This window comes from Rhinoderma darwinii, chromosome 7, assembly GCF_050947455.1.
Source record: "Rhinoderma darwinii isolate aRhiDar2 chromosome 7, aRhiDar2.hap1, whole genome shotgun sequence".
Classification (NCBI taxonomy): domain Eukaryota; kingdom Metazoa; phylum Chordata; class Amphibia; order Anura; family Rhinodermatidae; genus Rhinoderma; species Rhinoderma darwinii.
The window spans coordinates 25,520,014-25,535,901 of NC_134693.1; the positions used below are offsets into that span (position 1 = coordinate 25,520,014).

Below are 15,888 nucleotides of genomic sequence, written 5' to 3' on the forward strand. Positions count from 1 at the left end.
GGGCCGGGTAATACACGGCCATCACTTGAATGTGCTCCAAGTGATGGCCGTGTCTTCCGTCGCTCGCTCTCTCTTTCTCCTCCTCACAGTGCGAAGTGCATGTGAGGAGGAGGGTTTGTGTTTTGCTCCCTGTAGGAGCTTTGGCAATGCTGTGACCGGGGATTCCGCTCGAGCAGAAGTCCATGACTTCACTGTGTCCATATATGAGCATTGAAGCAAGGGACTTCTCCTGGAACAGTGGCGCTATCGACAGATAGGTGGGGGGGTGCCATCTATGGGGGTTGGGGGCTGTGTGCCACTGCCTACAGGGGGGCTGTGTGCCACTGCCTACAGGGGGGCTGTGTGCCACTGCCTACAGGGGGGCTGTGTGCCACTGCCTACAGGGGGGCTGTGTGCCACTGCCTACAGGGGGGCTGTGTGCCACTGCCTACAGGGGGGCTGTGTGCCACTGCCTACAGGGGGGCTGTGTGCCACTACCTACAGGGGGGCTGTGTGCCACTACCTACAGGGGGGCTGTGTGCCACTACCTACAGGGGGGCTGTGGCAGTATCTACAGAGGGCAGTGTGTGGCATTATCTACAGAGGGAAGTGTGTGGCAAAAATTTACAAATGAAATTCATCCGATTTTAAAACGGACAGGGAAAAAAATGGGTCAAAATCGGCCGTTAAAAACAGCAACACGGGCCGGAACGGATGCAAACCGCCGAGAAAACTGCCCAAAACGGCCGACTCTCAGACCCTGTCGTGTGAATAAGGCGGGATTCACACGACCGGGTCCCGCCCGAGCGTCGGCCGGTAAAATCGGCCATTTTGCCCGGCCGGTTTGCATAAAGTTTTGCATCCGTTCCGGGCCGGGCAGATCTGGACAGTGACATCAGCGGCAACTCCTGAAGGGGAATCCCCATGTGTTCGGGGATTCCGCTTCAGGAGTTTCCCCTGATGTCACTGCCCAGATATGGACAGAGACATCAAGCGCTCTGTCCAGGAGCGGAATCCCCGAAAACACGGGGATTCCGCTCCTTCAAGGAGCTAAAGTGGGGCTAGCACATAGCAGAGCGGGGAGATACCTCCCTGCTCTGCTATAGTGGCGTCGCTACAGTAGTAGCAGCCGCAGCAGCTGCTAGCGGCGCCATGGAAGGTGTCGCCGGGCCAGGGCGCTTTTAACAAGCAGGGGAAGGGAGCCAGCGCAGCGCTCCCTTCCACCTGCTGTACACCCCGGACCTGCCACACAGTGTACAGCATAGCCATTCGTCCGAATGGCATCAACTCCTCCTCCTCACATGCACTCTGCGCTGTGAGGAGGAGATAGAGCGCAAGCCACGGAAAACCCAGCCATCACTCGGGACACATTCCGGTGATGGCCGTGTATTACCCGGCCCCATAGACTTCTATGGGAGCCGGGCGGCCGGGTATCCGGCCGAAAATAGAGCATGTCCTATTTTTTGACGGCCGGATATCCCGGGCGGCAAAAAAAATCGGTTGTGTGAATAGCCCCATTAGGGGTCTATTATTCCTAATGTAGCCAGGTGCCGGCCGATTTATGAACGGCCGGCACCCGGACGGGAAACCCTGTCGTGTGAATGAGGCCTAAGGCCTTATAATGTTCCTGCAATTCTCGTTTATAAATTTGGCAATGTAACATGTCAATACTAAATAGAAAATATGATAGCAAAACAAAGAAAAGGCCATGTTGCAAAAATGAGTAGAAAGTTACCAATTACAACGTAATAAAATATTTTTTTGGTGCTAGTTAAAGGGGTTGCCAATTTAGGGGCTGTTTTTTATACTGATGTTCTATCCACAGGATAGGTCATCAGTGTATGATCGGTGGGGGTCCAACACCTGGAGCCCCCACCGATCAGCTGTTCCGGCTCCTTCAGGCGCTGGAAACAATGCAAGGGTTGGGGCTGGTAGCAAAAAGTTCGGGCCACTGCATAGCGGCCGTGCTGCAGTTCGGCTCCTATACAGTATTTGGAGCTTTCAGCTTCCGACAACGACCACTGTTTAACTTCCGGCGCACGGAGGTAGCCGGAAAAACTGACCAGGGAGTGGGACCCACATCGATCTTATACTGATGACCTATTCTGTGGATATGTTATCAGTATAAAAAAACTGCCTCCAAATTGGACAACCGCATTATGGTTAAATGATCAGTAGATGAGACTGTTCGAACTCATTCAGAAGAATTAATTATGTCCCGATGCTTTCCTAGTGTAGAACGGACAGCACCCGGACTCAACACCGATACGTTACAGTAAATGGACCAATTCAGACGACAGTCTTTTTCACAGACCATCAACCAGTGATAAACAAAACGCAGCATTCTCTTTGTCCGTTTTCTTAAGCAGGAATGGCCCACAGAAGTCAAAAAGTCTGCAGGAAAAAATTACACCACGCGGATGCCATCCATTCCATTTTTCACAGATTGCTGAAGACACACGAGGTGAATCCAGGAAGTAAAAAAATGGCGTTTCTGCAATCATGTGACCATCCTAAGGGTGTTTTCAGTGGGTTGGGACAACGGAGGACATTCTTCAGGATTTTTTTGACAGATGTGAAAAACAAGACACACTGATGCCATCTGGATGGGAAAAAAACAACAACTGGCAAACTGGAGACAATTGCAGAAAAAAAAAAAAGGATGTCAAAAGTTCAGTCTAAAAAAAAAAAAAAAAGATGATTTTTGCGAGTTTTAACAACGCTCGCCTGAATAAGCCCCCTGAATACCGAGGTGAGAAAATAATTGGGCGCTTGACATTGCGCACATGAAGCAGCGTACAGTACACTGCACATACGCCCAACGCCGCCTGGACTCCCCCCCCCGGTAAGTTATAAGTTACTTTACTAACTATTCCAGAAACACCAGTTTTTGACGTGGGCAGGTTTGGGACACTGAACCTCTGGGTGCATAACCACATGCTGGCGGTTTTGTGGCTCCAAACCTACTGATTTCCTTTAAATGCTTTCAAAGCTAAAAGTTTCGATCAGAGCAGTAATGTGGTTTTGTTTTTTTACGAAATAAAAGAAGAAGATGGAAATTATGTTCCAAGGTAGAAGACCTTGTTAAGCTGGATTCACATTTTCCAACACGGATTTGGCCACAGCGAATCAGTCGCAAAAGCAGCATGAGTTACATGCGGCCAAATCAGCAGCGGAAAAAACACGCCACATGTGAATCCAAACGTATTCCAGTCAACAAAAGTGAAGGAAACAGGATTTACCACTAATTCTATTTTGGCAAATACAAGAGGAAGTCAAAAGTCAAGTGAGATACTTCATGTATTCCCATGGGAGAATTAAAAGTAAAAGTTAATATTTTTGTGTCATGTTCCGCTGATTTTCCGTAAATCTGCAAGTATGGAGTCATAAGGAGCAGATGCTGCAGGGGAATATAGTTTTACATGCCCATCATTCAAATGAACGGCCAACCATGTAATAGATGGATTGGCATAGTCTGCCAGAGAGATGCTCGTTGCTAGCGGCTCTCCACTTTGTCAAACGTCCCTTTCACAGGGGCCAACGATCAGGCAAACGCTCATTCATCGGCTGATCGCATCTTTTATGCAGCACTAAATATTATTGTGTAAACAGGGAGATGAGCTGCCAACACGATGGAAATGTACAAGGACGAACGATCGTAGTAGTGATGGTTCGTCCCCATACATAAACCAATCGTTGCTCATTGTGAAACGAGCAGATTAGCGCTGATCAACGATCTCGTTGGTCGGCGCCCGTTTTCACAGCCCACATTGGCCCATGCAAAAGGACCCCAACTGAGAGGGGTACCAAGTGTGGGTTCACCCCTCTATGAAGTCCAAATGCCCTAATAGGGCATTTGGAAAGGGGTTGTCTTCAGACTCATTTAGAGACAACCAAACCCCTTCACTTGCTGTTTTCATCGATCAGTCTTCATTTTATTCTTTGCAGAGTACATCACAAATGTGTTACCAAATGGAAATGACTTGCAAGCAGACTAGTTGCTGTTGACAGATCTTATCCCATTATCTGTAGCTTAATTATTTGTATTGGGTAATAATGTGGGAAACCTTTTCTAAAGAAAAATAATAATAATACAATTGTGTGAAAGAAGAACAGATCCATCAACAGCAGCTTGATAGCAGTTTCTAATTAGGAGTAGGTGATTATTATTTTTTCCTACGCTGAACAAAAAAAATAAAATATAGAAAAAAATTAAAAACTAAGTGGCCTGACATCAGGGACATTTATCCACAGGATATGCCATATATGTCAGATAGGTTTGGGTCCCACCTCTATCTCTAAAACGGGGCCCTAATGGGCAAACCCCTTTAATGAAGGTGGATTCACAATCCAATACCACACAGCCAACAACTCAAAGGTTTACAAGGGAAATATGTAAATTCACAAAACTCAGGACACATTTCGTTCCTCTGCCTGCAGTGATGCAACGTTAGGAACAATATACAATGTGAACATGGCATCGCTCACAAGAACTTCTCCTTGGAATTACAACCACAGAGTTTCTATTGTCTGAGATTAGAATACACAGAAGAGCTGGTGACAGTCACTATCCCAGAGGACTAAGCCGTGTAGCAGAGCTGGTTACAGGGGTTTCCTGGCCTTTTAAACATGGTCCTAACTTCCCCCTTTAGCCTCTGTGTCTGACGTTTCTAGCAGCCCCCAGGAGTGATGGAGACCGGCAGCAGGAGATCATAGACGATTTCTGAAGATTAATGTATAGCAAAACGGTTTTATTTTTTGTTTTTATTAATCCGAGCATAATGCGACTATCCTCCAACAGGGGAAAACTGCAGCACTGAAAACCGCGCGTATAAGTCACGATGGTACACGGTCACTCAGAACAAGAAATCGGCTCACACCTCCACCACAGCGGACATTAGAGGCTGTCTGCAGGAACATTCATATATTGCTTCATAGTCCGGTCCTGACAAGACAGCAAGAATCACTGACAGAACTGTCCGCTGAGTCCTGACCGCCATCTTCCTCTCAATAGCACCATCAAACCATGGTCCTAAACCGGTGCAAATAATGGATCTACAGAAGACCAGGTCCAGCGCAGTAAGGCTGGATTCACACGAGCATGTTCGGTCCGTAAATGACGGAACGTATTTCGGCCGCAAATCCCGGACCGAACACACTGCAGGGAGCCGGGCTCCTAGCATCATAGTTATGTACGACGCTAGGAGTCCCTGCCTCTCTGCAGGACAACTGTCCCGTACTGTAATCATGTTTTCAGTACGGGACAGTAGTTCCACGCAGAGGCAGGGACTCCTAGCGTCGTACATAAGTATGATGCTAGCAGCCCGGCTCCCTGCACTGTGTTCGGTCCGGTACTTGCAGCCGAAATACGTTCCGTCATTTACGGACCGAACATGCTCGTGTGAATCCTGCCTCACCCTGCGGCCACACCACTAGTTGATAAGCAGCAGCCTCGACATATTTGGGCCCGTGTTTAATTCCGTAGTGTATTACGGTACCAGCAAAGTGGATGAGATTTGAACAACTCTCATTCACATGCTGCGGAAATTTTTTGGAACCATCCGGAAAGTGACTTGAAGTGCGGATTCTCAATCTGCAAGATGTCAATTTATTTTGTGTAGACGCAAATACAAGTTTTTGCATAAATACAAGCCCGTCATCCATCAGTTTAAGGCAATATATAAACCATGTGAGCATGGATACGTGTATGGAATGTGAGATCAAGCTGCGTAAACTTGGATACGTGTGGAATGTGAGGTCACACTGCACGAGCTTGGATACCTGTGTGGTCACACTGCGTGAACTCGGATGGAATGCAAGATCACACTGCTCGAGCTTGGATACGTGTGAGATCCCATTGTGTGATCTTGGATACATGTGTGGAGTGTCAGACCACGCTGCGTGAGCTTGGATACATGCGAGACCACGCTGCGTGAGCTTGGATACATGCGAGACCACGCTGCGTGAGCTTGGATACATGCGAGACCACGCTGCGTGAGCTTGGATACATGCGAGACCACGCTGCGTGAGCTTGGATACATGCGAGACCACGCTGCGTGAGCTTGGATACATGCGAGACCACGCTGCGTGAGCTTGGATACATGCGAGACCACGCTGCGTGAGCTTGGATACATGCGAGACCACGCTGCGTGAGCTTGGATACATGCGAGACCACGCTGCGTGAGCTTGGATACATGCGAGACCACGCTGCGTGAGCTTGGATACATGCGAGACCACGCTGCGTGAGCTTGGATACATGCGAGACCACGCTGCGTGAGCTTGGATACATGCGAGACCACGCTGCGTGAGCTTGGATACATGCGAGACCACGCTGCGTGAGCTTGGATACATGCGAGACCACGCTGCGTGAGCTTGGATACATGCGAGACCACGCTGCGTGAGCTTGGATACATGCGAGACCACGCTGCGTGAGCTTGGATACATGCGAGACCACGCTGCGTGAGCTTGGATACATGCGAGGAATGTGAGAGCACGCTGCGTGAGCTTGGATACATGCGAGACCACGCTGCGAGAGCTTGGATACATGTGAGGATTATGAGATCATTTACAGAAGTATTTCATGCATCTGGAGAACAAGACTCAAGACACTTCTAATGCCGGGCTTGACCACAGGGTCTGGTGACTTGCTACACTGGAGTCTACTGCTGAAGAGGACGATATATAGAAGTAATATATAGAAAGAAGGGCATCAGCTTGAGATATGTGATAGTTATAGAACATATATACATTCATTTTATAATCAGCAAAACTGTACAGCAAATGCACATTACATTGGAGCCGGCCATGGGTATGTACACCCGATGCAGTTGCACAAGGCCGGGTAGGAAATGGGAGCCATCACCTTAAGATTCCTACTGTCTATTACATTGCACATTACGGCCAGAGAATGGATCATATCACATTACGGTCAGGGCTCATATACAGTCCTGGCACCGGCCCCGCTGAGTCTCAATTTATTTCCCTATTTGAGGGGTACATTATTTCTCAAAATGTTCTGAAATGAAAATCTTCCAAATCTAATCTAGTCTTTACACCACCACAGAACAATGACAATCCTCCAGGTTGTGACGTCCCATCCGATGAGACGTCACAGTACCAAACCAGTCAAATATTGTGCATGCCTTTGATGTGCCATGATTGGCTGCCATAGTCATGTGACATCTCAATATTTATTAAAGGGGTTGTCCGGGATTAGGGTCTTTTTTCCCCAGAAACAGCGCCACTTTTACCCATGGGTTGTGTTTGGTATTGCAGCTCAGCCCTTTTCAAGTGAATGGAGATGAACTGCAATTCCAGACCTTTTTTTTAATAATGGACAACCTCTTAACTCATGCCCATCAGAGTTTAGGAAAGTGCAGTCCTGTACACTACATAATAGCTGGAAATTCTCGTCCTTCCACTCGTCGGAATGCAGGTTATCTTTGGAAACATCATTAGCTGAATCGGCAACAGCCACGGAGCCAGTGTGTAACCCTAGACATGCCAGCTTATAGGATTGCTTCCCTAGGCTGCATGCGGACGGGGAAATACTACCAATGTGTTGCTAAAAATACTCCAAGGAATCAATAGACTCTATAAAGACAAAGAAATCACGTCCAGAATGCTGCAGGGAGATTCTTCATCTTATTTCCAGTAAATATTTTTTTTAAAGAGGACCTGTAACCTCTCCTGACGTGTCTGTTATAGTAAATACTTGTATTCCCATAAAATAACAATTCTGGAACATATTTTCTTAGATCTCTACGAGGTGCCGTTCCTCTGTTATCCCTTAGAAATGTATAAATAAATTGACAACTGGGTGTTACTAGTAGGTGGTGTATTCCTACACAGTGTGACATTGTCCAATCAGAGCTGACAGAGTGAGACTGTGCAGGGACACGCCCCTTTGACAACATCCACACAGGTAACACCCAGTTTTCAATTTATTCATACTTTTCTAGGAGGAATAACAGAGGAACGGTACAATGCAGAGTTCTAAGAAAATATTATCAAGAATTGTAATTTCATGGGGAATACAAGTATTTAATAAAATAGACATGTCAGGAGAGGCGACAGGTCCTCTTTAAAGGGACCCTAAAAAGTTATTTACACTCAAACATCGAGGCTAGAGGGTATACGGTTTTTTCTGCACAGACCAGGAGTGCCGAGTATGGGGATTAACAGTTTCTATGATGCAGGACTCCCCACGACACTCCTTCTCTGGCGTGACGACATGATTCGTAGTGACGTGACTTGGTGGGAAGCGATAGGCCACCACAGCGATGTGATGTTATGTCCATAGTGATATTACACGGTCTCGTGGCATTTGGTAGGAAATTCCCATGACTTGCCACTAGGAACTTTTGGTCATCAATTTCTTATCAAATAATCCCAAAATATTTATGAATGGGGAAAATGTCTCCCACTACTGTGATTCATAAGGAAACCCATCAGAGCGTTGCTTGTGCACCCAAGATGAAATGTAATGCAATTTACTCCCTCAAGATCAGCATTAGAAGATCCTCATTTAGGCCTAGTTCATCGTATTTTTACCTTCCCTCAGACGTTTACCTCCGATGGAAGGCTGCAACATATTCCACTGTATAGGTATACACTGTTTTTTAAGCTTCCCTTTAATGCTTTCAATGGGGATGTGCAGAACCCACATCAGGATAGTTCACAGCGCTGCCCTACTTTTAGGAGTTAAAAGCATCGGAATCCGCTTCTAATAAACGCTGTTTACACCTGACCTAATAAACCTGCGAAGTGGCTTATTAAATTCAACAAAATGACCAATAGGTGGCAATATCAGACACGGACGATTGTGGGTAAATGGGGGTCCTGGCGCTTCCCTTTTAAGTGAATGAGCACTGAGACCTTCAATAATCACTAAAACTAAGTGGCAGAAGCGCTTGGGTGAGCGGTGTGCCGCTTTGATTTTGATTGGCTTTCCTCAGAGCAGCGTACGGGCTCAACAAAAAGTCTATGAGCCCATACACCGCTCGCTGGGCTTTCCGAGCAAAGCAGATCAGAAATGAAGTGGTACAGCGCTTACCCGAGCGCTTCTGCCGCTTCGTATTAAGGATAGGTGGGGGTCTCAGTGCTTGGACCCCCATCAATCAAAACTTCTGACATGACAATAGTTTTTTTTTTTTAAAGTTTAGTTACCCTTTAATATTTCACTATAGCATTTGTGGCTCCCTTTTCCTCGGATACAGAGCTCCAAGTCCCCTGCAATGCGTAGCATTAAATGATGTCATCACTTCCTGTAAAAGTTATCATAAGACTAGCGGTGACCAGAGGCGCTGGATTTAACAGGTGAGCGTTACTTATTTTATCACATTTTCTGCCTATAAAACCCCTTTAACAGAAAGCAAAGAATTATTTTACAACTTTTTTTTACCACAGGCAGAAATAAATCTTACGGACATGTCGTTGACGCAGCAATTCTCTGGGAACCGCGCAGTCCAACACACACGAGCGCTTCTTTTGCGCACACAGGAGAATATCGTCTGGTTGTGGACACCCGTCAGCAGGACAAATACATCCCGGCAGTCACAACATTTCCTGCATTTTGGGACAGTAAAGCAGAAGCCGGGGTGGACGCCGTATGTGCAATAGACGATTTGTCATTTACCGCTGAACTCTGTAGGACGAATCCCTTTTCACACAACAGCGTTTGTTTTGTGATGAAACATTGTGAAGATTGTAAAACCAGAAGTCAAACGCCTAATTCAATGTTTATAACCCGCAATTAAAGGGACAGTAAACCTAACAGCCTATCTTTTCTACAAATGTCTGTGCCGTTCAATGCGATCTATTGCTGCCTGTTATCAACCATTTCAGGCTGGGGTTAAGCGGACTCAAGTGTTCTCCAATGGGATTACTTACCAGGAACTCCAGAAAAATCTCTGCCCCCATGATCCCTTTTTCGTATAAAACTTTCTTCTGCACTTAAGCATCAGGAGACCAGCGCAAGTACAGTCCATTATAATAATAAGAGCCGCTGATAGCCGGGGTCGCATTACCTGCCCTCTAAGGGCGGCCATTTTCGGGGATGAGAGAGTAGCTGCCCAGAGGAGACCAGGATAACCAGGGGCAGCACTTCAAAATGCGATCAAATGGCACCGAATTTTGGAGTACAGTATATTAGTAAGTGCCATATATCCCCTTTACCCACTGAAAACACATTGCAAATAAAGTGGCCAACCCCATTAAGTGCTCCAGAGGAGGAGACCCCCCCCTCTAAGGCCTCATGCACACGGCCGTGCCCGTAATCACGGACACATCCGCAGTCTCTGCCCACATTTTCAGCCCATGCTCCCGTACGAGAGCATGGACCGTAAAAAGCAAAAGAAAGGTCATGTCCTATCTTTTGCGGTACACTTCTACGGACCGGACACCGTCCCATAAATAAAACGGGAATGTGTCCGGACAATAGACGCGAATGGGTCAGCAATTACGGACGATTTTTACAGTCGTGTGCATGGGGCTTAAGACATCCATACCCATTAATAAGGTGTATAGACTGGAGTTGTCCAGTTTGTCCAACACTTATAGGGGTTGTCCAGGCTCGGGGCTGTTTGTTACACTGATGACCCATCCACAGGATATAGTGCCAGAAGCAGATTACTCCAACCAATGTATAGCAGCCGTGCTGGGTTACTGCAGCTCTGCTCCTATTCACTTGAATGCCTGCTACAGGGTGATCGGAGCTATCTGCTTCCGGCACCGAACCTGCATAGCTTGCAGAGGCAGCCGGAATGTCTGATTGGTGCAGGGTCTGGTTTTCCGACCACCACCGATCATATACTGATGTGGATAGGTCATCAGTATAAAAAAAAAAAAAAAAAACAGCCCCTAACCGCTTTAAGGACCCATTCACATCTCGTTTGTGCTATCCACCGAGTGTATACGTTTTTAAACACTAAAAAAAATTAAAAATATTGAAACGTATATCTCGGCACATATAGAGACTATAATGGGTCAAATGTAGACGAAACGTCCATGTTTGTCATGGTTTAACTTGGGATACTGTTTTTTGAAAGTACTGAAAAGCGTAGTCTGCTACGCTATTCTGTACTTCAAAAAAAGGTATACGCAATGTAACTTTTTTTTTTAGCATTGATCTTAATGGACAACATATGCAAATGTAATCCTCTACGTTTGTATCCGTTTACATACAATAAATGTATCTGGTTCAATAAAAAAAAAAAAAAAAAGTATGATATTTTTTTAGGTAAAAAAAAAAACAGACAAACCTATACCAACTTATGAATACACGATAAACGTACACGCTATAAAAGAAAAAAAACAGACGTAAACAGAAAACGGTACACGTTTGTATACGTTTTCAGTGGTCTAAGTTTTTATATAAAACGTATATGCTCGGCGTATAGCACAAACGCGAGGTAAATGGGGTCTAAAGGCCAATTGTGGCCGGTGCTACGAGCACCGATCAACGAGACATCGTTGATCGGCGCTAGTTTGCGCCTGTCAGAAGGAGCTATATATGGAGACGAGGGGTCGTTACTCCGATCTCTCGTCCCCATACATTATCATGTCGGCAGCGCGTCTACACAGGAAGTCGCGCTGCCGACAACGATAAGATTTCAGTTTTTTAAAACGATACGATCAGCAGTTGATCAAGCGTCTTCCATGAACGCTTGTCTCCCCTATAATTGTCCAGTGTAAATGGGCCTTAAGTGGCACACTATTTCTAGTACTAAAAATTATTACATGCAACTTTTTGACTGTGCAGAAATCGGTGGTAGGGGCGTAAGTATTGTGACTGTAAAAGGCGCAGTCACACTCGGCGTATTCAGCATGTATTTCCGCAGCGTATTTTTAAAAATAAGCTGCGGAAAAATTTACAATAAAATATAATGGGAAAATATTCTGCAGAGTTGCAGAATATTTTCCTATTGGATTACATTGTAAAGTTTACGTAAAAATACGCGGCGGAAATACAAGGCAAACACACCCCGTGTGACTGCACCCTAAAGGATGTGGTAACCATAAAAAGAACCTTGACCACTGGATGCTGTTGCTTATTTATGAGGGTCGCAAGATCGCACGTGACTTTTCACCATATCAAGTAATAGTCGCAACACGGCCGGGACTCGCGTGTAGTCCTCACAGACATGAGCACATTATTATACATTTTTCATTGACCGGCTTCACTCATGCCAGTTCCGAGGAACAACTCGTACAATGATGATAAGCGTATCAATTATATTATCAGTCCTTCGATGCTAAACTGTCCAAACACACCGCAAATTACCACGAGCCACCCACACGTACACACCCAACATTCAATAATGTATTACACACGCCTATTATGCAGCAGATAGGAGTCACATGGCAGATATCGTGTAATGCATACAATCTCACACAGTAAATAGTATTTAATACTTTCATGAATATTTAACACAAGTCGACATTACAAAAAGATACATCTCACACAACATAAACATCAAGGCTTTACTGCAGCTCCCTGGCACTGGGATAATGGAGCTATGTATATAGTATACAGCACTGTATTGTATAGAAATAATGAATAGAAATAACACACCGTCACCGGAAACTCTATCCTGACATATACCAACTACAATCCTATATATATATAAACCTGGCGTGACCCAAACGAGTCATTATACAACCGTGACGTGGCTTTTATAGAGCGTTTACACTAAACATCACCGAACGTCTTCCATAAAAGACAATTACTAGTCATTTAAAAAGGCTGTCCGAGTATAGACATTGACGGCATATCGCTAGAATACGTTACCAACGTTCAATCGGTGGCGCCCGACCACTGCAGCTCCCACAAATCGCTGGAACAAAGTGGTATCGGTACTAGGAAGGCGCTGTGCCTCTTTTCTGAGGGCAACAAGGACGGTCCATTGACTACAATCAGGTTCTATTCTATGCAGCTTTTACTTAAGGTGCCCACACACATTAGATGAACATCGGGCGAGCCCGCCAATTTCAGTGGGACCAACTGATCATCTAATGTGTAAGGGCATGTTGGAGGAAAGGAGAATCGGGCACGTTGGATTTCAACCCTTTGCCCATTCAGTACGCATACACTCTCTGCCGTGTGCACATGTATATGGGGGGGAGGGGTGTTAAGAGGAATAGCGGTCAGACTATAGTTGTAGCAGTTCTGGAAAAGTTGGGTCACAACTAATATGGGACCCATTATAGCTCCTTCGGCGGTCGTCATCAAATTCTCAAGACTTCAAAACGGCAGCATGCACTGTCAGATTTCTTCCAGATTGCGCCCATGGCATCGTAAAGGGTGAAATCCAATGCCAAATCCACAGAAATTCTAGCTCCGTACATAGGGCACCTAGTGGAGCATTGTACGGCGCCGTACAGGACTCTGTGCCACCATTAAGCCTCCGTGCCATGTTCGTGAAGCCTAATTGTTGCCATATTGACTCACATAGATTTTCTCAAAACAGACATAGAACTGTTCACATGCTGCGTTTTTCTCTCCAGTATAAAAAAAAAAGTGTTAACTTGATGGACCCATTATAAAAGTCAAGGGGATTTGTCACGGTTCCCGTAAAAATGGAAGTCATTCTTATATGATTCCCTGTAGAACATATTGGCGGCCATATCTACTGTTGCTAAACAGCGACCCGATTCCACTGCACGACGGACACCACCGGTGGCCAACAGAACCCATTGACTTTAATAGGCTCCGTCGGGGTGTCCAAGGTTTTACTGGAAACAATAGCCTAGAATGTTGCGCTAATGTTTCTGGTATTTTCAGACGGATGTGCAACAGAGGCCCCTAACAAAGCCTTTTCCATGTGCCCTGTAAAGAGGCAAACTCCAACTAATATGGGGGGGGGGGGGGGCAGATCAGCCACCTCAGGCTGCGTTCAGATCTGTGTTTGGACTCCGTTCACGGGTTCCGTCTGAGCTTCCGTTGTTTTGAATGAATAGAACAAACGACTACGGTATTGATTCCGTCAAAACAATGGAACCCTTACACAACAGTGACAAACGGAAATAATTTGCACCGGATCCATCAGCATTGAAATCAATAGCGATGCAAACGGTAACCTATGGTTTCCGTTTGGATTTCCACAAAAGAAAGCTCCGACAGAACCCATGAACGGAGCCCCGACGCAGATGTGAACGAAGCCTAACCCCACAATTTCTCAAAAGTAAACATCACGTACCGCACCATCTACTACTATTGCAGAACTACAACTCCTAGCATTCTGGAGGTTGTAGTCTCATCAACAACTAAATCCAGCCATAGCCACTAAAGCACTCAGCCATTAGTATGGATTGCACGGAAAATCCATGGAATTCACTTTGTTTAGTCGGAAAGTTTCCCGGAGTTCTAAAACTTTTCTAGTTAGCGAATTGTTATCACTACAAAGTATTAATAATGATAATATAAAGAAGTACGCAAATATATAATGAACCAAAGCCCACACACTAATATATACATAGAACCGGAGCGTTTATGGCCGTGCCTGACAGGTAAACTTCAGTAATGTCAATATACGAGCCCCGTGTCACCACTATACGCCCCGGTGTCACACACACTCCCAGCTCTCTCACTGTCACCGACTCCGTGACCACCGCAGAGGTCACTGAGCCAGCAGCTTAATGCGACTTCTCAGGCGGTGGCGGTGCCCCCCACATTACTCCCACAGAGCCCCCGCTCCGAGGTTTACCTGTGTCCTGGGCAGTGAGGCCGCCATGCTGCTTCCGGCCCGATCCGCCCATCATGCGATCAACCCAGAGACGGGGCAAACGATGGGCGGGGCGAGCTGCCAATCACAGCAAGGGGTTGGGCTTCGAATAGAAGAAGGGGAGGGGCTTCTAGCAAAGTCAAGTTCTACTCTAGAAGGGGCGAGATGTGGATCTGAGAAAAGGGCGGGTTAAAAAGCGGGAGGGGCTACCTGGAATGTGGGAGGGGCTATCTGTAATGTGGGAGGGGCGGGAGACCGAAACCTGAAGTGAACTTCCCTGCGCAGTTATTGTCGGAGCGCCGGGAGACATAGGCTTGGCCTTAGTATGGAGGAATATCCTTCAGCCGGTGTATGGCCACCCGACAGCTATTTCTTCCGACTACCTAATACATATGCACGGTTTGCATGGCTCAGCCTTCATATGTATTCAACAGGGAGAGGTGAATAAGCCGCTGACTGATTCCCCCGGGGCAGAGTCGGTTTGGGCGACATTTGTCTAATGTGTATGGCCATCTTTTCACACAGCGACTTTGATCATGCAACACAATGGCCGCATTGCAACATCCCCAATACATATTTTTGTGTTGCACGACCAAATTCGCCATGTAGCCCTAACCTAAAATCGTGTTTGCAATAATGTCAAGGTCACATGCAATTTTTTTTTACCATATAGGACATTTAAAGTGCGACCATAATTTACACACGTTTACATGTTGCGATATAGTCCTAACTTAAATCTACAACAAATCCTAGGACTGTTTATAAATTTGTCACGCCCCTGCTTGATATGAGGTGTCCCTTTGTTCAGTTGATCGCCACTGATTTGACATCTGAAACCCAGACGATCAGCTAATCACCACTGATCTGACTTCTGAAACCCTGACGATAAGCTGATCGCCGCTGATCGCCACTAATCTGACTTCTGAAACCATGACAATCAGCTGATCACCACCGATTTTGACTTCTGAAACCCCGACGATAAGCTGATCGCCACTGATCTGACTTCTGAAATCCTGACGATAAGCTGATCGCCACTGATCTGACTTCTGAAACCATGACGATCAGCTGATCACCACTGATCTGACTTCTGAAACCCTGAAGATAAGCTGATCGCCACTGATCTGACTTCTGAAACCATGACGATCAGCTGATCACCACTGATCTGACTTCTGAAACCCTGACGATA

General features: G+C 46.1%; 1 protein-coding gene across 2 annotated transcripts in view; it reads right to left on the reverse strand.

The window, feature by feature from the left end:
- Nucleotides 1–14,759, reverse strand: part of EPS15 (epidermal growth factor receptor pathway substrate 15) — a 91,525-nt gene extending 76,766 nt beyond the window's left edge. Inside the window, exon 1 of one of the 2 annotated variants that reach the window (XM_075832981.1) lies at nucleotides 14,685–14,759. In XM_075832981.1, coding sequence (XP_075689096.1) covers nucleotides 14,685–14,711 — 27 coding nt within the window. In that variant the 5' untranslated portion in view covers nucleotides 14,712–14,759. The remainder of the gene's footprint in view (nucleotides 1–14,684) is intronic. The other variant, XM_075832982.1, reaches the window with a different exon arrangement.
- Nucleotides 14,760–15,888: the final 1,129 nt, after the last annotated feature.